This window comes from Mauremys mutica, chromosome 5 (assembly GCF_020497125.1).
Source record: "Mauremys mutica isolate MM-2020 ecotype Southern chromosome 5, ASM2049712v1, whole genome shotgun sequence".
NCBI classification, from domain to species: Eukaryota; Metazoa; Chordata; order Testudines; family Geoemydidae; genus Mauremys; species Mauremys mutica.
Genome location: NC_059076.1, coordinates 129,345,955 through 129,369,601, shown reverse-complemented (window position 1 = coordinate 129,369,601; position 23,647 = coordinate 129,345,955). Strand labels below are relative to the sequence as shown.

General features: G+C 44.2%; 3 protein-coding genes across 7 annotated transcripts in view; 2 read left to right on the top strand and 1 right to left on the bottom strand.

The window, feature by feature from the left end:
• Positions 1-13,259, top strand: part of REEP1 (receptor accessory protein 1) — a 97,327-nt gene extending 84,068 nt beyond the window's left edge. The window contains exons 8-9 of one of the 2 annotated variants that reach the window (XM_045017295.1): positions 3,394-3,545; positions 9,536-13,259. In XM_045017295.1, coding sequence (XP_044873230.1) covers positions 3,394-3,545; positions 9,536-9,607 — 224 coding nt within the window. In that variant the 3' untranslated portion in view covers positions 9,608-13,259. The remainder of the gene's footprint in view (positions 1-3,393; positions 3,546-9,535) is intronic. The other variant, XM_045017294.1, reaches the window with a different exon arrangement.
• Positions 13,260-14,265: 1,006 nt separating this feature from the next.
• On the bottom strand, positions 14,266-21,908 carry MRPL35 (mitochondrial ribosomal protein L35). Of its 2 annotated transcripts, none has more exons than XM_045017292.1 (4): positions 21,618-21,908; positions 16,071-16,257; positions 14,911-15,055; positions 14,266-14,672 (listed from the first exon to the last, which is right to left on the bottom strand). In XM_045017292.1, exons 1-4 carry the CDS (start codon positions 21,865-21,867, stop codon positions 14,484-14,486), a joined length of 771 nt encoding a protein of 256 aa, XP_044873227.1. In that variant the 5' UTR covers positions 21,868-21,908; the 3' UTR covers positions 14,266-14,483. The 2 variants fall into 2 exon arrangements, with proteins under 2 accessions (XP_044873227.1, XP_044873228.1); XM_045017293.1 differs by lacking the exon at positions 21,618-21,908 and adding an exon at positions 18,778-18,963.
• The window catches only part of IMMT (inner membrane mitochondrial protein), a 37,709-nt gene continuing 35,540 nt past the window's right edge, over positions 21,479-23,647 (top strand). For 2 of the 3 annotated variants that reach the window (XM_045017290.1, XM_045017289.1), the window contains exon 1: positions 21,481-21,686. In XM_045017290.1, coding sequence (XP_044873225.1) covers positions 21,642-21,686 — 45 coding nt within the window. In that variant the 5' untranslated portion in view covers positions 21,481-21,641. Of the gene's footprint in view, positions 21,687-23,647 lie in introns of all 3 variants that reach the window. The other variant, XM_045017291.1, reaches the window with a different exon arrangement.

Sequence of the window (23,647 nt, the reverse complement as noted above, 5' to 3'; positions counted from 1 at the left end):
TCCCCAGTATAGACAGGGCCCAAGGACCAAATCTTATCATTTCTTTGAAGTTAATGGGAATTTTGCTCAAGTAAGGCCTGCAGGATATTGTCCTTATGTGCTAGGATGGTATATAATAAAAACTGAACATTAGTTTATCAAAACATAGCCAACCTTCTGTGATGACCCCACAGCTACAGGAGTTGCCTGTTTTCAGAGGCTTCCCTACAGCAAGGCTGCAAACAAATTCAGTAAAATGTGGGTTCCTCCTAATGCAAGGTTGGTTTCCCAAGCAGTGTAGGAGGAAGGATGGTCTCATGGCTCAAACAGACAATGGGGTGACAGGAGACATGGATTCCCTAGTTCTATCACAGATTCACTATGTGATGTGGGGCAAGTCCGTCCCTTCCCCTCCCTATACTTCAGTTTCCCCAGCTATAAAGTGAGAATATCCCCCTCTGAGAGGCTTTATTAATGTTTGTGTAACACCAACAGACCCCGATCATCGAGATCGAACCTGGGACCTCTGGAGCTAAATGCATGAGCCTCTGCTGCATGGGACAGAACACCACACCCAGGAAGTGTGTGGGTTACATGTGCACAGGAGTTTCAGACGGGAGATGTTATTTCTGTCTAGTTTGTAGTAGTCTAGCTCCCTACAGTCCTTACATTTCTTTTAAAGGAAGGCAGTACTTTAGAGAGAGGTCAGCCACTATTCCACTGAACCAGTCTCCATCCGGAAGCCTGCACTTCAAGTTCTTCATTGGTGATTTTGAGAACAATGTCACCATATAGGAAATAGCTGATTGGTTGACACTGTGGAATCATAGATATTTAATATTGCTACAGTCGGGGGGACGGGGAGAGTTTGAACCATTACTGTACAGCAATGTGTTTTTTATTCTAGTAAGGGCACCCACTTGAAGTGCTTCCCTTTAGAGATTCTGCTTCTTGTAGTGAACTTAAAACACAGCTGTAAACAGAGCCCGCATATAAATTGTGTTTTTGAGTAATTAAGGTGGCTAAGTGCAATTATGGTGGCTAAGTGATTAATACCAGTGTGGCACCTTGCATGCTCTGTTAACAAAATGAAGTAAAACTGAGCTCTTCCCGAAAATATCATTTTCCAGGTGTCAGAAAAAAATGCTGTGCAACGAAAATGAAATGTACCCAGACTTATTTATAGTGTGATCTACTTAAGATTTTCCCACACTTTTTTTAGAACTGTAATCATCTGTAAAACCTGAAATCAGCATTGTCCCTGGCCTCTCTGTTTTAACATTTTTCAACACAGCTTGACATTGCTGGGAAAATAGATGTTTACTGCACTTAGTAAAAAAACACTAGAGCCATATTCCGACCTAGCTATTGAGATGACAGATACATTGATACAGGCCGCAGGAGCTAATGGTTTAAGGATACTATGGCCTCGTATGTAGAGAGGCAACCTGGTCTAGTGGACTAAGATCCTGACTCTCAGGTGCTATTAGTTTATTTCAACAGGCAATGGACAGGGTTATAGGATCTGAGCTATTAAAAAAATCCACCTCCACAAGGGGAATAATCTACACTGGTACTTTATAGCGCTGAAACTTGTAGCACTCAGGGGGGTGTTTTTTCACACCCCATAGCGAGAAAGTTGTGCTGTAAAGTGCCAGTGTAGACAAGCCCTTAGTCTCACCATCTGTGTAATAAGGGTAGTGTTAGAGTTGAGTGAATTATGGATTTTTTTTTGGTTTGGGGTTTGATTCAAACTGGATCAATTTTTTTTGGTCAAATTGCAGAGCCTGAAAACTTTTTGTTTCTAATTGACTGAAACAATTTTGTTTTTTATTTTGTTTCAGGTTGACCATATGATTGACTCCAAATGAGGGGTGGGGTGTGTTCGAGTTTTTCTTTAACTTTAGCCATTTGGGGTGTTTCTCACCTTTTTAAAAAAATTGGCTAAATTTGAAATGGAAATGCTGTTTTGCATTGAAAAGTCGAAACAAAACATTTTGAAATAGTCCCAAATTCAACAAATAGTTTTGGGGTGTGAAAAATGCATTTTTCTAAGGGGGGAAAAGTGTCAGTCAGCTCTAGTGGTAATACTTATGTAGCTCACGGGGTGTCATGACAAATGATTAGTTAAGTATACTTAGCATTTTAAGTCTTCAAAGTACTCATCAGGAATTTAAGGATCCTCTTATTATCACATTTGTGCACTTATCACCAGTCTGAGCAGTAGAAATTGCTATTTTTATGCTGTTTTAGATGATTATGAAAACCTTTAGTTTAACTGGACCTTGAGCCATTGATTGTCATTAATATTTGTTCAAGCAGCAAAAGCTTCCATGCCCAAGACAATTCAGAATGGAAAAGATATAAGCCATCCATGTCACTATAAAAGCACCATAGCAAATTGTCTGTAGAGGGGTAGGAGGTTTAGCTGGAGCTAGGTACCATTTCACTGATTCATACTTTGTACTACCCATTAAAAATATCATATTTAACTGTCTGGATACACCATAGCAACCTTGGACCACAATCTGCCAGTACTGGTAATGACTTGAACTGCCTCCATATAATAGCACTTATATAGCACTTAAGTTCAAAATGCTGCATAGACATTAACTATTGAACAAATATTTGCAGTCTGCACACAGCGGGCCATATTCAGTTACATCAGTGAAGCCTGATTGTAGTCAGAGTGGTTTTGGAAACCTCCCGGCATCCACTCCTTTCTGGAAGCAGTACCAGGAACTGTGGAATAAACGTCCTGAGGGCAATGCAACTGAACAGAGTTAGAAGAGCACTAAACATGAGGCAAAACTGTAGCAGTTCAGAACACAAGGCAGCATGGCTAGGATGGGCATATTGAACCATTACTGATAGTGCAGCCATATTAATTCACCTAGGAATGGCTCGGTTCTGTAGTGTGAACACAACCAAAGTGGACAATGCAAGAGGAGATCTAAGTAATTCCTCAGGTTCTGTTACAAGTTTGGGTTTTTCTGTTTTGTTTTGTTTTTTTGCTGAGATGAAAATGTTCCCTTGGTGTGTTTGTTCAGATCAATATGCTGCCAGGAAGACTTTCCTAGAGTGATTAGCTGTTTCATTGATGTGTGATCCAAATATGGTTAAACCCAACTGTTTATGGAATCTACATAACATCAGATGGGCTGTTAAATTAGTCTAAATTCCATTTCAAAAGTCCAGCACAACTAATAAACACACAATAAGCTGGGGCCACTTTGGTTTCTGACACCACAACCACTGTTACTAGAGTGTGATATATCAACCCCATTTCTATTACTCTCTGGAAGATGCATGGCATTGGGGTGAGATTAGAGAAATGAACAGCAGAAGCCAAGTCACCACTGACCTTCCTTATCCTTTGTTTTCACCATGTAGATTTTAAAATGCTGTTGTAAGTGGTTGAGGTAGACATGGATGATGCGTGTGAAAAGCCTCGTGAGGCAAACTGTGAAACAAAAGACTTAGTGTTCTCAGATGATGAAGAGCATGATTTATTGGATCACATGGTCAAGAACAGAAGGCTCAAAAAGAAGGAACAAGCTCTTGAGGTACTTCCATATTGGAAAAGGGGCTGCAACCTGCAAGGTTGCCTGGATTTCCAGAAGGACATCTCTCTTTGGAATGGAAACACTGTTTGAGGCCAACATTCAGTCTTGCAGGGTGGGTCTGGGCTTGGATATTCAGCGCTTCCTACAAGTGTGGAATCTCCCTATGGGAGTTTAAGTTCCACACGTATAAGAACAAATCAGAGCTGCAAAATTAGGAGCTATCTCTGAATTCTTCCAAAGTTTTGAGGTATACAAAACTCCATTTCACTTTGCATTTACTTAAGGGAAATTTTTATTGTCATATCTGAGGGGAAGACAGCTGGGGAGATGGGCCAGGACCAAAACTCTAGATCCAAACACCCCAAAACTTTGGGAGAATTCAGAGCCAGATCCATACATATTCAATATGGACCTAATCCAAAGCTCACTGATATTAATAGGTCTTTTCACTGATTTCATTACTTTGATGGGCTTTGAATCAGGCCCTATATTAGCAAGTATGCTTTAATTTGTAACAAGGTCAGACAGACATATAAAGGATACAAGAGCTCACATTGTGCTCTGCCAGAAAAGGTTTTAGCATCACTCATGTGCATAGGAAATACAGCCACAAGGCAGACAAGTCAATGGAATAATACTTAAAAGAAATCAGAGATGGTAGACATGAGGAAGCCTTCCAGATCTTTGGGGAAATGGAGGCAGCTGCTGTCTGCCTGGATATAGGTCCTAAGAAATCAAAGGTGGGAAATATCTGCCAATGGGTAAGTCAGAACAGTTACACTCTTAACTTGGCTCAAAGAGAGAGTATGAAAGGGGATATTGTTGGGTTAAAAATAATACTCGTTGCTGTAAAGTGTCCTTATCTATGACTCTAATAATACCTGAGATCATTAACGGGAGGAACTTTGAAAATCTCAATGACTTCTCACCAGTTATGCTACATGTTAACTCCCTGAATTGCTGTCTGCTGGTCCCAGCCCTGGCCCTGCTGTGGGTGGCGAGGGAGAGAAGAGACCTTGCCTCTGGATGGTAGCTCCTCAGGTTAGGGTGCCCCCTTTCTGATGCTACTATGTAAAATATCCTTTACATAGTCACTACAGAGTTGAGGATTTTCTCAATCATCAGCATCAATATCCTCTATGTTGTTAAGCAGCACATCAGAGAAAGCTTGGCATAGGTCCTCTTCTTTCATGGATACATCCATAGAGGTTGGAGACTGAATCTTTGGAACAGTCTCTTCTTTGAGAGTTAAATTCACTGCAGCTCACAGACCAAACTGTGAAGTGGGCCCCCAGCACAGAGCCCCGCCCTCCCCTCCCTCCCCAAGGTGCATCCCAAAACTATGCAGCAATGATTTCTCTGTTGTCAGGGTAGCTATGCTGCCCCAGTAGCAGCCCTCTCCAAAGCTACTGTGGGATCTACTCCTCTGATGCTCTATCTATTCCCTGGATGGCTCCTATTCCAGACATGGTGTCTATGCCTCTGGCAGCTCCACGCACAGTGCAGGATCCATGAAGGCCACAGGATTTATACCCAGGATCACCTTCTGCAGCTGCTCCAGTGGAAGCCTCTCCAAGTTCTGCCCTTCTGGCTGGAAGCCTCAGTTCTGATATTTCTGTCTTGGAAGATAAATACATTAGGTCTGTAGTACTCTTCAGGAATTCAGAGATGAAGAGATCATTGAGCATGGGCTTGTGGCACAGGCCTGGGACCTGGCTGACCTGGGTCCTAATGCCAGCTGTGCCACAGACATCCTCTGACATTGGGCAAATCATCTGTCTAATCTAATGAACTCATCAGTGTAGTGTCTAAACAAAACCTCTTGTACCAGTTTCCTCATCGGTACAAATGGGATAATGGGCTACCTCACAGAAGGATTGAGAGGCTAAATTAAAGAGTGTACACAAAGTGTGGTATGAGCTTTGGTTGGAAGGTGCTATAGCAATATAAACAATTAATAATAAAAAGATAATGGAATGGGTCCCACTGGATATTAGGTTTCTGTTGGAGAGGCCTCAGATACTGGCCACTGCCAGAGGCAGGGTAATGGAATGGATGAACGAATCGGTTGATCCAGTATAATGCGCCTCATGGTCTTTTCACATCATTTAGCTGGACCCTCAGGGTTGTCCCAGGTTGGGATTGAGGTGGACTAGCAGAGTGCTTCTCCGTACAGTGCCTGGTCTCAGCCTCTCACTTTACAGAGCATGGACCTCTGGGCCCTCTTAGAAACCATCCTCAACTCATTTCCCCTGGCACCCAAAGCTCAGTTAAATCCAAGCCTGGGGTAAAGGGAGGAGGGTAACAGCTAGTGCTAGAACCAATTGTCGTTTTTTTCATGGATTGAAGGAATAAGAAACTAAATTACCCCCCAGCCCTTTGGAAAGTCACAGCTTTTCTGCCAGGAGCTCCTCTGCCTGCGTTAAAAGGGTGGCAAATATTTAAAGACGTCTTCCCCCTTCTCTCCCCCTCTCCCCCGGGTATCTGATGGCGTGAAAACACAAGAGAAGTAGAACAGAGAAGCAGTTGGCATTGGCATTACATGAGAAGCTGGGAGGGGACCTGAGATGTCTCAAAGTACTCCATTTAGGAAGGAACAATCAGTTGCGCACATACAAAATGGGAAATGAGGCCTCGGAAGGAGTATTGTAGAAAGGGATCTGGGGGCCAGAGTGGATCACAAGCTAAATATGAGTCAACAGTGTAACACTGTTTCAAAAAAAGAGAACATCATTCTGGGATGTATTAGCAGGAGTGTTGTAAGCGAAACACAAGAAGTAATTCTTCCGCCCTGCTCCGTGCTGATTGTGCCTCAACTGGAGTATTGTTTCCAGTTCGGGGCACCACATTTTGGGAAAGATGTGGACAAATTGGAGGAAGTCCAGAGATGAGCAACAAAAATGATTAAAGGTCTAGAAGACATGACTTATAAGGGAAGACTGAAAAAACTGGGTTTGTTTAGTCTGGAGAAGAGAAGACTGAGAGGGGACATAACTGTTTTCAAAAAAGGTTATGATAAGGAATAGGACAGGAAGCAATGGGCTTAAATTGCAGCAAGGGCAGTTTAGGTTGGACATTAGGAAAAACTTCCTGTCAGGGTGGTTAAGCACTGGAATAAATTGCCTAGGGAGATTGTGGAAGCTCTGTCTTCGGAGATTTTTAAGGACAGGTTAGACAAACACCTGTCAGGGATGGTCTAGATAATACTTAGTCCTGCCTTGAGTGCAGGGGAGTGGAATAGAAGACCTCTTGAGGTCCCTTCCTGTCCTACCATTCTATGAGTCTATAATTCTGTGCAGAGACCTTTAAATGCCAGCTGTGAGTTAACCCATGAGTCTGATTGTAAAGACTGAAACAGGTAAGATAGCAGAAATGGAGCTGTCTCTGCTGTGATCTGGAAATACATACTTGTTCCAGCTCAGTTGTGGGTAACTGCAAACTAATGGAAAGACAAGAGGACTTGAGAAATATTTAAAAATTATCTCCTGATTATTCCTGAAGTAAAAAGGAAGGGTGGGCCCCAGTGGTTGGTGGCTTTCCGGAGAACATATAAGAACGGCTGTACTGGGTCAGACCAAAGGTCCATCTAGCCCAGTATCCTGTCTACCGACAGTGGCCAATGCCAGGTGCCCCAGAAGGAGTGAATCTAACAGGTAATGATCAAGTGATCTCTATCCTGCCATCCATCTCCACCATCTGACAAACAGAGTCAAGGGACACCATTACTTACCCATTGTGGCTAATAGCTATTAATGGACTTAACCTCCATGAATTTATCCAGTTCTCTTTTAAATGCTGTTATAGTCCTAGCCTTCACAACCTCCTCAGGTAAGGAGTTCCACAAGTTGACTGTGCGCTGCGTGAAGAAGAACTTCCTTTTATTTGTTTTTAACCTGCTGCCTATTAATTTCATTTGGTGACCCCTAGTTCTTGTATTATGGGAATAAGTAAATAACTTTTCCTTATCCACTTTCTCCACATCACTCATAATTTTATATACCTCTATCATATCCCTTCTTAGTCTCCTCTTTTCCAAGCTGAAGAGTCCTAGCCTCCTTAATCTCTCCTCATATGGGACCCTCTCCAAACCTCTAATCATTTTAGTTGCCCTTCTCTGAACCTTTTCTAGTGCAGGCATATCTTTTTTGAGATGAGGCGACCACATCTGTATGCAGTATTCAAGATGTGGGCATAGATGAGACCTGGGTTCAGTTCAAATCTGCTCTGTCACAATTACCTCTATGACTTTAGGCAAGTCATATAGGCCCAGATCCCCAAAGATTTCAAATGGAAATCAGTGGAAGTTAGCTGCCTAAGTACCTTTGGGGAGCTGGGCCTTAGTCTTTCTGTGCCTCAGTTCCCCAGCTGTAGAATGGGGATAATAGCACTGCCCTAGCTGCCGGGTATTGCGAGGAGAAATGCATTCAAGATTGTGAGGTGCTCAGATACTATGGTAATGGGGGACCATGTAAATACCCCAGATAGCTAGATCTGCCAGCCATGCAACAAACTGCCAGAGGCTCAAGCCTGCAGACCATCCTCAGGCCAAACTTCTGTTAATTTCATTATGGGTTTTTCAGGTGTAAGGCTTTCAGGATTGGGGCCAAAGGCAGATTTGGGGAACTAGCTGGTAGAGAATGGAAGTGGGTTGTAGATGCCAGGTTAAGCTGTGTGGTGATGGCCCACACTACTCAGGCCTGGTGTAAGCGGGCACAATTTACAGTGAAGCCAATGATATCTGTTCTCCCTTAAACCAGGGCAGGTTTTGGCCCTATGTGTTGAGCAAATCTAACTACTTGACAGGACATTGAAAAGTGATTTGTATGTCGTATCACTGTATAGTCATTCAGCTACTATACACTCATCGTGAATACTCCCATGTTATGGAGAGTCAGAATATGCTGTTCTGCTGCTGCATAGGCAGTTTGCTACACGATGGATGTTAAATGCATTTTTAAACTGAGCAACACTTTCTACTGCTTTAAGAGTCATCTAACTAGTTTCCTGTGTGATTCTCACAAACCATAACTGTGGCATGCTGTAGTTCTGTTGGGTGAACTATGCACCAGTGGTTAACACTACCACATAATTGTCTGTTTGCTGCTCGGGGTGCTTTCTCTCTCTCGCAGACTGTTACCCATCTGGGAAGTGGGGCTACCCAGGACTTGAGTTAATCTGGCACCTGTCACTTAGGCAGCTGTGATAGACCTCCTGGCAGATCTGCCTGTGAGTCGTACAGTGAACTGTCCGCTTGTAGCTCACTTATTATGTCTGAAGAGGTCTATTTTTAAGAACTCCACATCAGTAATGTAACTGTATGGCAGAATTTCAATGGTTCTGTGTTGAAATAATTTCAGACTGTGTCCAGGCTTCATCTGGACAGGGAATCTGGGTTGGCAGCTTGGCAGGAGTTCACAAGCTTCATCCAGTTGGCATAAAATGGAGAAAAGATTGCAGATGTCCTTGTCTTTTTTTTTTTATGAAGAGGCTGCCTGTGAAGGCTGCAAGTTGCAGCATGCATTGTTCCCTTTTGAGTGGGCCTTAGGTTTTGTGGGGCCCAGACGACTGATTTCTCAGGTGCCCTGGAGCAGCGTCTGGGGAGGGTAGTGCCAAAATTGGCATTCTGACACCTTTTAGTTCTCTTGATCATAGGGGCATAACTTAGAGCAGTCTCAAGGCTTCTGTAAATTGCACTAGCTTACAATGGCTTCCTAGGAGCCATTACACTGGTAGAGTTTATTGAAGTGCAGTGCGCTCTAGCCATGCTTAAGTCAGGAGCCCAGAAGGGTGATGGTGTTGAGCCGGCTACAGGGCTTTAAGCGACTCAAGGTCTGCTTTTTGTTTCTTCATCTCTAAATGTGGATAATAGCTACCTACACTACATGAGCTATCATGAAGACGAGTAAATTAATATTTGTCCATCACTTTGAAGATGTAAAACGCAATCTGTTACTATTGTTTCAAGAAAACCTTCTCTTGATTCCCCACAGGCACCGCCTAGGCCCCTTAGACCTCGCTTCAGGAAGAAAAGTACCTCGACCTCTACCACTGAAACCATGTGAGTGCGATGAGCCAATAGCACCAAGATCCACAGAATGTCTCTCTTCTGCCTTAAAGAGCTACTTGCTAATTATGTAGAAAAACAGCAGTGAGATGGATGCGATTTGATGTGCAGCACTGCAGACATGGCCTTTCTCTCTTCCCTTGTTACATGTTACTTGCATTTCCCCATAACATGGTTAGAACACTCACAGGTGGTAACAGTGTCAGAGTCCCCCTGTTTCACTTGCAGAATATACAACCACTCAAGCTAACCCTGTCAGACTGTACATTTGCAATTATTAGTTGCGTCTGCATAGTTTTAGCTTGTGAATGCAAGCAAAAAAAATACTCAATAGCTCTCAATGATACTTTGACTAATGTAGCTATTTATGGCTTTATCCTTAACAAAGTGGACTTGCAGGAGCCATAGATTTTTCTCCCTACCCTTTCTCCATTTTATAACAAGACTGTGACTGACGTGAGATATTTTGAATTCTTTTGACTGTACAGAATGTCTGAGACTTATTAGCAAAAGTTAAGCTGCAACTCCATTTCTTTTTCTGCAAGTAAATTATGTGAACTCCAGTCACTGTGCTGAAAATATAGAGAAAACAACTTAGAGATGATGAGAGAGATGTACAGGAGAATGAACTGATTTCACAAAATAAAGTAGGGGAGTCTTAATTTTGATACTCCTGAGCCAGAAGACGAGTAAGTGATATATTTTGTAGAAAATGAAAGAATTAATCTTATAACTTTTGACCAACATTTTACTGGCAGTTCTACAATATATGCAAGCCATGTTTGCAATAACTGCTACAGTGTTAACCAGAATCACATTAGCCGTTTGATTTCATAGGACAAAATTCACCTTCCACATCTGCATGTAGGAGCTCACTTAAGGTGTTTTGCTTTACTGGAGCGGATGTGGGAATTGCACTGCCATAGCCAGAGAAGAGCATTGGAATTGAGCTCTTCCATGTGGGTTCGAGAGAATTTTGTCAGTATGCGGATTCTGGTTTAAACCATGAGACTTTGTAGTTTGGCTGGTGCATTGGTATCCATATATAAATGCTAAATACAAAAGAAGAGGAAGAAGTTGTAGGATAAGTGTATTTGTGCTTAAAGTTGGTGTCTCCTGTAAATGTAAAAGCATGTGAAATTCATAAATGAGTTAATTATGTGGCCCTTTGTGTTTGCTCTTGGCCCTATCCCATAGACTAGAAAAACTTTTAGAAACATGACATATGATTGCCATTGATAACTGATCAATAAACAGACTTGTTTATGAATAATATTGTTAACCTAGTTCAGGTACAGAAGTGGCCCAGCATGCCAATAACTGGTTAGAGTGCACCAGGCTCAGAGATAAGCATATCCGACGTGGCCTTTGTTAAATATTATCCGCTGGATAGGCTTCTAAATCTCAGCCTTCTTGCTAACTCATCTTGAGGTAATTCTGAAGCTTCCTTAAATGGTTTGAGAAGTAAAAATTACTGCTGTCCCCTCCCCACACTGATTTGTATCAGTTTGGCTAGTAAGAGGAAAGGGCAAACAGACATTTCTTGTGATTGCCACAATATTTGGACCTGTTATTGGAAAATCTGATTTCCCTTATAAGCACTGAGTAGATTGTGTTTTGTGAAGACTATATGCTTAATAAAAATGCGTTCTAGATGGCAGTTGAAAAATATTCCGTCATTAGAACACACTCAGCAAAAGCTCTGAATAGCTAAGCTTATGTATTTAAGTTAAGCAGCTCTAGTCAATTTGATTTTTCAACAATTTTTTTTTTAAATAGGAACTTTGCTTGAAGTGTGAGTTGTTGCAGCAAGCTTCATTTTCAGTGCTACGCAATAGGGTGCCATAAGACAAAACAAAAGCTGACACGTTTGCACTCAAATTATGCCAAAAATAAAAATACATAGCTGCATAACGTTTGATGAATTCTACTCTCATACACACTGTATTAACATTCATCCTCACTAAAGTTATTAAATGTCTGATCTGCTGTTTTACTGTAAACTTGACTGTTTCGATTTTCTTAAATGCTGAGGTGAAACTGTTGACAAGGGAGTTGCCTTCTCTCTCGAAGACATTCACTGAAAACAATCTTTTCATATCGCTGGCAAAAATGTATCATCACCTGAGCTGTGTATTTGTGTATAGACTGACAAGAAATGTGAATGCCTAAACATGTACACTTAGTGGTATAGTGTTCTGTACACAGGCTAGAACAATCACTTGCTTTGAATTCAGTGTATTACAGACACAGGTTGTTTACAAATGCTTCCTCTAAAGGTCTGTCATTTTAACATTCAGATACATGTTGATTTGGGATCGACATCAGCTGTATGTTCTGTGGCCCTGACTCTTCTCTCAGGCACTGTCTCCCCTTGGAAATAACTGCAGTTCAACAATTGGCATTGCTACACATGGGCTGACCCCTAGCAGTAGACAAAGGCAAACCTGAGTTTGTGTCAGTTGAACTAATCAGAATAGCACATGCTATCTGGCCCTTTAGTCAGAGGAGGGGTTGGGGCCCCATTCCCCTTAATCAGTTGCCACCCAGCTGAAGCAGTAAGATCAAGGAGCGGGTAGCTTGAAGATAACCTGGGTCTCATCAATAACAAGAGCCCAGGTTGAGGGCAAGGCCCCCTCCAGCAACAGTTTCCAGTTCTGGGGAAAGAACCTAGTGTATATGACTCTCAGGTGGTTTTAAGTCCATATGGAGTAGTTAGCCCCCTGCAAAAGACCCCAGCTCAGGCAATGATATGTTGAATGTGTTATTTTGAAGAAATAAAACTAAAGGCTTGAAGAGAAGGGGACAGAAATCCCGTGGCTGGAGAATATTCTTTGGTGCCTGGACCAGTGAAATCAGCCTGCAGGTTTACACAGGATTTACCTTAATTATGAATGGGGTAAACTTTGAGCAACTCACTGCAAACCCTTACACATCCTTGTCTAAATGTAACTAATCTGCACCAGTGCAGCTACAAGGATTGTTGAAGCAGGGCTATTTTCAACTACAGCCAAGGCTCCACTTACCCTAGTGTAAATTGGGAGTAACTACCCAGAAGCCAAGAGAATTATACAAGAGTAAACCTGGTATAAGGAAGAGGAGAACCAGGCCTTCTGTTTCTAACAACAAGGGGAGAAATTACCTTGTGATTAAAAAATAAGAAGGAAAGCCTTACTAGAGAGATGTGATGCTCTCTGGCATCATGTAAACAGCCTGCTGTCTTTGACTGTGCTCTGTGAAATAACCATGTTCTCATGTAGTAATGATATCTGTATATTTGTGACAGAATGCTTGTTAATCAGTCTTCTTTTGCTGTTTGTTTTGGGTACCCGTTTTGCACCTAGCATGTATTTGAAATTGTAAAGAACACTATGCGTACTTTTGAGACTCACACTTATACAAACATATTTAAGGATCATAACTGTGCACTTAAGAGGTTTCTTTCTCATGATCAGTAGATAGGATAGTACACTTAAAGCCTCATAAGGATGGACATTACAACAGTATTCCAAAGGTTGGAGTTTTGCTGGTTTTGTTATGCTTGATATACATCTTGAATAAAGTCTTAATCTTTTCTTTAAAAAAAAAAAAAAGAAAAACAAAGACGAAAGCATCTTCAGTCTGTTCAATGTATCTGGCAGGCCAGAATACTTGTTACTTTTATTACTGCATTATTTAGTTGTCTTAATTCTTGCTAACTGTATATAGATGTATTCACCAAATGCTGCATGTCCTTCAGAACTCCTTTCTGTATTACCAATTGGAAAAAAATACAGCTACTAAACATGTTACCAGTGAATTCATTGGACTACCCCAGCTTTATTATAAAGTAAGCCTTGTCTTGTTAAAAAAGAGATAATGGAACTGATTGACAGACTACAGTAAAGAGAATGGAACAGTTTGAAGCTACTGTTGTCACATTGTCTACAGGCTGCCAAGTTTTAAAGAACGCAAGGGATTGGGCCTTAGTAAAAGCAGAAGCAAACATATCATCCTGACCTAGAGTGTAAAACTAACCCTTTTATATGAAACAATATATGTGATTTTAATGTGTGTACCAAAATGTGTAATGTAAAACAGAGCCAGAATTTAAAAGAGAATTAACAAGCAGGCAATTATTCATAATTAACAAGAAAGGAATGAATTAGAAACTGTGTGGTTGTATGGAAAGTTCTCTAATTTTAGCTAATTTAACATTTGTTTTAATCACTTTAGTTATCCGCTGACCAGCATTTAGAACACACTAATTTTCAGTGTTTTCCAGTGGAGAAGCTACGTCAGTATCAAACTGGGCTGTGTTATTAAAATGGTAGCCCCATTCATTCAATGCAGACACAGACAGCAACTGTCTCTTTGTTCGGCGTTTGTACAGTGCCACGCCCAATGGAGTCCTGGTCCATGACTGGGGCTCCTAGGTGCTTTGGTAATATCCAGTCTATATTTGTATTTTTCAAACTGCTTCAAGCATTCCCATTTTAATATTAATTCTTAAAATTTAGCTTAGATGTTCAACTACATACATTGTTTATACCCTATTGCAAGAATCTCACCACAAGGAATTCAGAATATTTAGCTGAATCAAAATTTCTCACCTTTTCCCCTTGCCCCGCTCCACTTTAGTGAAGTGAAATACAATAACCACCTATGACTCAATACTCCAATCACAATCTGGAATTAGTTTATTTTGGATGTTTGTACCAATAATTCAAATCAGACCGTATATTTGCATGTTACATGTAAATGTGGAAAAATGAGACTGTAGTTATTTGTCTTTGGAAATGCATAAAAATTTCCCAGCCCACGTACAATGACATGTATTGGGCAGTAAGAGGAAAAAGAAAAGTGTGAATTGAGACACAGAAGAGACAGGTTTTCTACAGTCGAAGGTTTGTGCGATCATGATACTTCTGGAAGGGATCATCAACGTACCAGTTTCTTCTCTTCCAGAAAGAAGTGGTCATTTTATCAAGGAGTTTACTTTGTGTTTTATTGCAAAACACTTGTTCCCTCGAGCGTCTTTTCTGGGGAATAGACTTTTTCCATAACTTTTTCTTGTAACCAGCCTGTCAGAAGACAAAGAATTCTACATGACTTTATCATAGACGGACGTATAGCAACAATAACCTCCCATACCTCAATGATCCCCATGCCCTGAGCAAGTCAGCTTTCAACTCTGACCCTGGATTTTCTTTGTTTTTTTTTCCCCCCAATCGCTACTGACCCCTAGAGGAAGGAAGGCACCTGGCTCACTCTGTCTTTAATTAAGGGTAGATCTCATATTTAATAAAATGAAAGCCTTACTTTTTTCCTTAACCAAAGGCCACAGTGCAGTCGGAGAAATCTATAGACCACAGATTTTACAGATTTCCTCTTTCCTTTTCGCAGGCTATAATATGTGAGAGTCCTCACTGGCTGCTGAAGGATATGTGGCAATAATGGTGTTACACTGAAATAAAGAACAGAAAAGATGGAGTATGTAATTTAACAAGAATGAAGTGCTCTTTCCCCAGAACGCAGCACCTGATTGACTCCATCTGGAAAACCCAGAATGGCTTTATGCCAACTTGCCTGAGTAAATTTAAGAGCAAACTGATCTAACATTTCAATCGGCCTTTTGGCTGAGTATTGACATACACATCTCTATTAAATTGCAATGCAAATGTCTGGCTGAGTGAATTTCATATATTATTTATATTATCATAGCACTTAGGAGCCTAAGTCATGGACCAGGACCTCACTGTGCTAAGTACTGTATGGACAGTTTTCTTTGGTTCAGAACTTTAAAAAATGGAGTTGAGAACTCAAGGTAGTGTAACACAAGAGTTATTTCAGGTGAAAAGTTAAAATTACATGTTTTAACATTAGAGGTTTGGGGCATTCATTATTTTAATTAATAGAAACAAACACCAGTTTTATAACAAGGTTTCTTATTGCGATGAGCTGAGGTACATGTTTGAGGCATGGTCCATCTTGCATCTTCATTGAAGGGTCTTGACATGCTACAGGTGGGAGAAGGAGTTTTAAAAAACTGATCCTGCTTGCAAGAGTGACAAGTAGCAGCAGAACTTCCCATGCCAAATTGGAGAAAGATGCTACTTTTCAGAAGTGTTGATGAGAATATAGAATTTGGATAGAAATCAAGTTTAACCCTAACACTCTCCTTATAAGCTTGTGTACACTAGTATTTTTCTTTGTTTCCCCATCATTGCTCTAGCACTGGTGCAACCTGCTCTGAGCAGAGTTAGGTCAGTGACAAAAATGCTGGTTGTGGTCTCCACTGCATTCCATCCATTGATGCCACTGGTTGAGCTGAACTGTGCACTGGGCTAGTGCAATGGTGAGAAACATGAAGGAAAGTTCTAGTGCTGACTCTAGTGTGTATTACATTCTGCAAATTTTACACCAGGCTCTTTGTTACATAAAACCTATTAGAAAAATCACCCTTTAAAAACATACCATACCTGTTAAAGATGGAGAGAGGACACCCACAGGACAGATCACTAACAGACAGCAAAGGTTTCGTAACAGAGGAAGCTAATGGTGCCTGCACTCGGTTGAAACATTGTATAGAGAGTCCAGAAATGAGACGGATGTTGCAGGAGCTGTTGTAGGCCAAAGGGACCAGAAAATTCAGAGGTCTTAAAATCCCTATGGAGAGAGAATAGACAACACCAGGAAAAGTTAATGAAAAGTGAGCAGTGGGTTGAAACCACCTGATACCTAAACCCATGTTTTATTGTGTTTCAACAAACATTAATACCACTTAATTACAAATCTGCTAGATTCCCTGTTTAGACACTTTGCACACAGCAGACAGTGGGATTGGCAAGGGTACTCATCAAAATCCCACTGACTGAAAATGTAGAGCTAGATATTCCTCAGACACTAATATGTAGGTTCAATTTCACCCATGACTTTCACTCTAGCACCAAATTCAGAATCATCAGCTTCTGGGTGTGAAAGTTTTTGAAGATCTGCCACCTAGCGGTCAGTGAAAATCAAGGAAAGTTTTATAATGATGGTTGACTGACCAAAGACCCTGTTGGAAATATTATGTTGCTCTCATGTACATTACCTTGAGAGAGAGAGAGAGAATGAAAAGCCTTTCAATAAATACTTTCAAACTAATGACATCTAGAAATAAGTCTTTTTATAAATTGTAAAAGATTGACATTAATATTGATGCTTTTTTTGCTCATTTATGACCTGAAACTAAATATTGCAAATAGGAAACAAAATTCATTTCCCATTTCGCTTTATATACACAGAGCACTTCTGACCAACATGACACTTTCCTTTAAGTGTTTAGCACACAGATCACCCTGTTTCTCCTTTGATGTTTTAGAAATCATTTAGCTAGGCTTCCGGCGAAACAGACCAACATTTCAGAGCATTGCACACCATCCATGGTTACAGGGAATCACAGCACCAACAAGCTGCAGTTTGTCTAAACCAGAAATGGCCAAAGCGTGGCTCACAGGGAAAACACACTCATGGCCATAGCCATAGCCACCTCAATATGGAGATGCACCTCGCATAAATGAGATTCCAACACGCAGCTCTCCATCTTGACCCAAGAACTTTCAGGATGGAGGACTGCATTATGTACAGCCCTCACATCCAATTTGAAAATGAGGTCACCTACATCACGTTCCATCAGTTGCCTGTGGATGACTGACCTTTTTTAAAGCTATTTATGAGGCTCATTAAATAGGGTGAGGACAAGCCAAAAGGTTGGGCTTGTCATGTGCATGAGCCTGGAGTCTGATGCATGGAGACGTGTCCCAGCATGCAATGCTTCATTTCGATTCAAGGAGGTGCAGCAATAAAAATACCAAATCCCAGCATGCACTGCTTCATCTTGCACAGGATGCTCCATCCCAGTTTGAGTGACACAGCTGTACTGCACGCTGGGATTTGTCATCTCTGCAAACCATACAGGCCCACCATACCAAGGAGGGCTGCCGCAATCCGCTTCCAGTTACGCCCCTCCATCTCCAACACATGGTCAGTGTGGGTAGGGGTGGCAACTTTCTACTCACACAAAACCAAACACCCTTGCCCCACTCCTTCTCTGAGGCGCCGCCCCTGCTCACTCCATCCCCCCTCCCTCTGTGGCTTGCTCTCCTCCCCCACCCTCACCCACTCGCTCATTTTCATTGGGCTGGGGTGCAGGAGGGGGTGAGGGCTCCAGCTGAGGGTGCAGGCTCCAAGATGGGACCAGAAATGAGGAGCTCAGAGTGTGGGAGGGGGTTGAGACAGTGAGTTAGGATGAGAGAGGGGGTGAGGGCTCCAGCTGGGGGTGTGGGCTCTGGTGTGGGGCTGAGGGATTTGGGGTCACCTACAGGAGGGGGCTCTGGGCTGGGGGATTTGGAGGGCAGGAGAGGGCTCTGGCAGGGGATGAGGGTGTGTAGGGCGGGTGAGAGCTCTGGCTGGTGCTGCAGACTCTGGGGCAGGGCTAGGGATGAGGGATTTGGGGAGTAGGAGGGTGCTCCAGATTGAGACTGAGGGGTTTGGAGGGCAGGAGGGAAATCAGGGCTGGGGTGTGGAGTGGGGGCATGAGGGCTCTGGCTGGGGGTGAGGGCTCTGGAGTGGGGCTGAGGATGAGGGGAACCATGGCCATTGGGAGCTGCGGGGGTGGCGTTTGGGGTGGGGGCAGCATGCAGAGCCCCCTGACTGCCCCTATGCCTAGGAGCCAGAGGGGTGACATGCTGGCTGCTTCCTGGGAACCGCATGGAGGCTAGCGGGGAGCCTGCCAGCCCGGACAGTTAACGGCCTGGTCAGCAGTGCTGGCCGGAGCCGCCAGGATCCCTTTTCAACCAGGTGTTCAGCTCGAAAAACGGACACCTGCTCACCCTAAGGGCGGGCCCCGCATCTGGGTGCAGTTGGGGCTGAGGCTCTGCCCGAGGGTCCCAGTCCCAAATCCCGGCTCCTCTAAAGGGAGCGAGCTTGCGCAGCTGATTGTTAGCCAAGGGTGGGCGGGTTCCTGGGCTGGGCTGCCCCAGACAGAACCACCCCCCCTCCACCAACGGGGCTGCTGGAATGCGGCCAAGGGCCACCAGGGCTCCCCCATCCCCCCACGGGCAAGGAGCCTCCCTCCCTCCACAGCGGCAGGGAGGCCTCCCCATCCTGCATCCTCCCCGCGCCGGTAGAGTCTCTCACACTCACCCGCCACCCACCGCATAACGGCGACTGCCGCCATCTTGCCAGCCGCGCTGACTGCCTACGGCAGGCAGCGAGGGACTTGCCGCACAGGGGGCGGGGACTGGGACGGGCGGTCACAGGGAGGGGGCGGGGCAGAGGCCGGACGGTGAGTCTAGGCTCTTCCTTCCTTCCTTCCCCGCGCTGTGATTGCCCCCTCCCCGCCAACGTGCGCGTGCTCCGCGGGCGGGAGGGGCTGGGCGTTACCGGGGCTTATTCGCCCTGGTGCAGCGCGGGCCAATCAGTGCTCGTGCTGCCGAGTCCCGGCCCTGCACTGTGGGCAGCGCGGTGCGGTAGCTCAGCTGCAGGGTGGGGATACTCAGTCCTCTCATCTCACTGAGCGGCTGGCCGGCCGGCCAGGCAATCGTTACATCGCTTCTGGGGGTTGTCAGTGGCGCCCCGTACCTTAGTGCCTGTTTAGCTGCGTTTGGATGTCCGGGTGGGCTGGTTAAATTAAGCAGCGTTCTGACAAAAGTGAAAGCTGAATAAATTCTTACTCCCTTCAGCCATCGCAACATTATGCTCCATACTTGGCCATTTGTAGTAATACTCATAGACTTAAGGTCAGACGGGACCATTATGATCACCTAAGTCTGACCTGCACAACGCAGGCCACAGAATGTCACCCACCCACTCCTCTAACAAACCCCTGACCTATGTCTCAGCTATTGAAGTCCTCAAATCGTGGTTTAAAGACCTCAAGGTGCAGAGAATGCTCCAGCAAGTGACCCGTGCCCCATGCTGCAGAAGAAGGTGAAAAACCTCCAGGGCTGCTGCCAAGCTGTTCTTGCATTAGAAATGCAGCATCAGGACCCAGGGAAATCTGATAACGTGAGATGAGCTGCAGAATATTCCACTCATCCTTTAGTTACCTCTTCTCTTCCTGATCATTTAATATTTTTGTCTTTCATGGTCTTCCTGAAAGCCCTGTTCCCTATAGGCGCAATGCATTCCTAGCAGAAAACAACACTAAGGTCCTGCTTCTGTAATAAAAGCCACATGAGCTGACCTTTGCACCCACATAGTGTCCATTGCCCTACAGTTCTTATTGCAGGATGTCAAGTATCAGGGGGTAGCTGTATTAGTCTGTATCCACAAAAACAACAAGGAGTCTGGTGGCACTTTAAAGACTAACAGATTTATTTGGGCATAAGCTTTAAGAAGTGAGGTTTTTTAGATCAAGACTTTCCTATGCAGGCAGCTACAATCTAGTGGCAATTTCGGAATTGTTTGAAGTGTAACCCTACACAGAACATATTGTTATAATCTAACCTCCAGGTGACAAAGGACTGGATAACCTTACCCCAAAGGAAAGGATGCAGCATTCCTGCTAAGTGTAGATGACATGAAGCACACCTGGTAACTACTGCTAGCTGGACATCTGGAGACAGTTTTCCCTGTCCATTGTGAGTGTTTCAATGAAGTTAACAGTTTACAGCTATTTTTTTCCTCAAATATCTCTATTTATAACTTCCAAAATACTATCAGATATGAATATACAGTGAAGTTATCAACAGCGTTTTTAAATCTAACAAATGAGTGCTATTATGTAACATAAATGTGATTCTTTCATTGCAGACTGGGATCTTTTATGTTTGTGCCCTTCAGTTGGGTGATCAGAGCCTCCCATTAATAGGTTCAGGCGGGAAGATGGCAAATTAATCCTGACATAAATAAAGCAGAATGCATGCTAGAAACAATGAGACGCTCCAGATCCACAGTGAATCTCTTCCTGGCATTGCCCAAAGTGACCATTTATAAAACCAAGAGGAAGATGCTGGATGGTGTGCTCTGCTACTGTGGGGCCTCTTTCCGTTCTTTCAGCTGATCACACGTCCAGGCATAGTTCCTCTGGGCAGCATCCACTGGTTCCCTAAACACCTTTGAGGAACAGTGGGAGCTGTCCTGGGCTCTCTGCTCAGAGTCCTGCTCTGGTTCCTTGCTTATGGCCCTATAATCACATTCCTGGCCCTGTTTTCTCATTACTTGTTCCCTGAAATTATTTGAGCTCCAGGTTCACCTGCTCCTCCCTAGACTGGGAGAGGGACCTTCAGGTGTTATGGGCTTGTGCCCACCCAGCTCCTGAAACTTAATAGGTGCACCTGCTACCTGGAGTCTCTGGCACAAACTTGGACCTAAGCTCACGCTGCAATTATTTAGGTGCTGGAAGTTGGGGTGATGCTGCCACACCCCCTGGTTTAAAGTGGATTCAAACATATACAGAGTGCACAGTTTGGTGCAATGGCTCTCAGCACCCCCACTATACAAATTGTCCCAGCACCAGGCCCTGGCTGAAATCAGCAGACAGGCTGGCACCCAGCTGGGGAGCGGAGACTGGACCCTTTTAGGCTTCAGCCCCAAGACTCTCCTGCCTGACCTGAGGGTGATCTCGAGGTGGGAGCAGTAATGGGAGCATGACAGCTCAGCTGGGCATTGGGCACGTCCCTTTAGCTACTTTCCCCTTCTAGCCAGCCTACTGCCAGCGCCCAGCTCCTCAACTTCTGATTGGCTACCACCCCTAGGTACTGCCCCACCCTGAGGCCTGGGCGCGATATGGCGCATGCGTAACTCATGCTGGCCCGGCGGATAATTATTTGCATATTCTCCGAGGCCTGATTGGGCGCCCACTCCAGTCAGTCACCATCTCCGCCAGTGTGGCTCCGCCCCTCAACGGCGCGGCAGGGGCGGTTGCTGCGCCTGCGCAGTGCGTGTGACTGCTGAGGGGGGCGGAGGAAGCGGCCCTGCTGGGAGTTACCGCACACGGCACTTTCCCGCAAACTCCCGCCTCCCCCGCGGCTACCACGCACAGTGCCTGGCGTTCGAGGACGAAGATGCTGCGAGTCTGTCAGCGAGCGGGGGCCGCGGCAGCCGTCCAGGTGAGCGGGGAAGGGGGCGCCAGCAGGGAAGGCAGGAGCCGTTGCTGCTCCTGTGCCGGTCGCGCACTGAGGCGCTGCGCCCTCGTCGCTCTACTGGGGGGGGGGCTGTCTCAATAAGTCGCAGTAACGCCACTTTCCGGCGAAGAGAATCAATCGGGGTCATGAGCACGAGAGAAGACATGGGGAGAAGTCGCGTCCTCTAATCGCGGCTCAGCTCTCCCCAATGACGGGGCGCCCGTAGATGCTGATTGGCTGCCCGTCTATTAAGTGACGGGTGAAGTGGCCAATAGAATGGTGCAGTCGGTTCTCCCGGTCTGGCTAGGTAGACTACGGGTCCCAGCATGCGAGGCGCAAGCTCTGTCTTTGGCAAGGGGGAGTCGCGCTGCATGCTGGTCCTTGTAGTCTTCGTGGGTCGGTATGGCTTTCACGCGCCGTAAAGTGGGACGTTTGTAGCCAGCTGGCGACTACTCAGGAGAGGTCTATGGTCTTAAGGTGGAGCAATGCATTGTGGGATTAATCGTCGTCACGGACGACTAAATTCTCCGAGCCAGGAGGAGCCCAGTTCCACGCTGTACGCTGGGAGTTGTAGTTGCAGCCCCGCCCTCCTAAAAGGCTCTGGGCTGGGGCCAGGGCGCAGCATGTTGGGGACTGTAGTCTCCTTCGGCATCACCTCTACCGTAGAGGCGGGCCTCTGCCAGCTGCACACATTGTAGAACTCCGTGAGCCTGGCTTTGGTTGTTCCCTGGTTGCCGTTTCAGTGTCTGGGATCAGGAGGTGGTTGAAAAATTCTTACAGCTGTCTCTTGCTACAGGAGCAAAATGGACACACAGTTATTTCTAAAGTGCCCAGATGCCTGCATCAGTAAAGAAGCACACTACTTTGTTTTCTTCTATTTTCTCTTGATTACATGACTCTCTCTCTCTCATTTCCTTCTAAATCTTCTGTAATGACCACAACAAAAGAACTGAGATGCTAAAACTGCCCTAAGGCAATCCCTTGTTTTGGTTTTCCAGTGCACTCTTAATATTTTTCTTCCATATTGTAACCTCTGCTGGACTGGGACTGTTTTCATGTTGTCCTGTACACCCCAGAGTACATTTGTGTTTCATAAATAATAGAGAATATGATAATGGGAAGGAGTTACTTTTGGTTGAGGCTAAGGGGATACTTCAGACTTTGAGTAAATCGACACATCTAGTTTTATCATCTCTGCTTTTAAAAGCAGTTTTAAAGTCAATCCCCAAACGAGAGAGTCTGCCTTTTCAGTGAGTGGGACTTATCAGTTTTGATAGAGAGAAAAAAGGAATAGGAGAGAAGTGTATGATGTCATTCCAAGAAACAGCCAATTGAAGGGAAAAAATGTGGAACCTTGACTTTATCTCATGTTTGGAGATTATGAGCTTGAAGTCTTTTTAAAGCAATTTTTCACACTTTATTCTGAAGACTGTAAGTATAGATTGGACTGATTTTCAAGTACATTGTTGGAATATTGTGTTTTTTTGTTACAGAATCACATAAAATTACTGGCTTAATAAATATGTACTTTTAGGGTTTTATTCTATACTTCAGTGTACTTTAGGTTTTCCAACCACAGAGAATGACAAAGAGCCAAAATATAAAAGGCCTGATGGCTTTATAGTTGGAGTGTAATCTCTTTAAAGCTAGCCAGCCCCACAATAGCAGCTGGCATTCTTGTTGCCCTGTAAGGTTGAAGAACTCAGCATGCCAAGTCATCTGACATCCTCTAAATGAAGGTTTGTGGAAAGTTTGAGCTGTGCAGTAGGGTACTAGAATGTAGACTTTCAAGAAATGGCTGGCATATCGAGCTTTAAAATCATAATGTTCCATCTTTTACTGAGTCACTTATTTTTATTTCCTATTCATGTTTCTGGAAGACTTGGGGCTTCAAAGGAGCTAGAAGCTGAAAATTAGAAACAAATAGTTTTAATTCTAGGGGCTGT

Bases quoted from the DNA above. Each gene is read 5' to 3' on its own strand.
- MRPL35 (XM_045017292.1), bottom strand. From the start codon at position 21,867: ATGTCTTCTCTCGTGCTCATGACCCCGATTGATTCTCTTCGCCGGAAA. The intron at 16,258-21,617 runs GTGCGTGGTAGC...CTCTCTCCATAG, and splicing joins GTCCTCGAACGCCAGGCACT to GGATTTTAAGACCTCTGAAT. The intron at 14,673-14,910 runs GTAAGGCTTTCA...GTCTTCTGACAG, and splicing joins GCCTTTGGTTAAGGAAAAAA to GCTGGTTACAAGAAAAAGTT.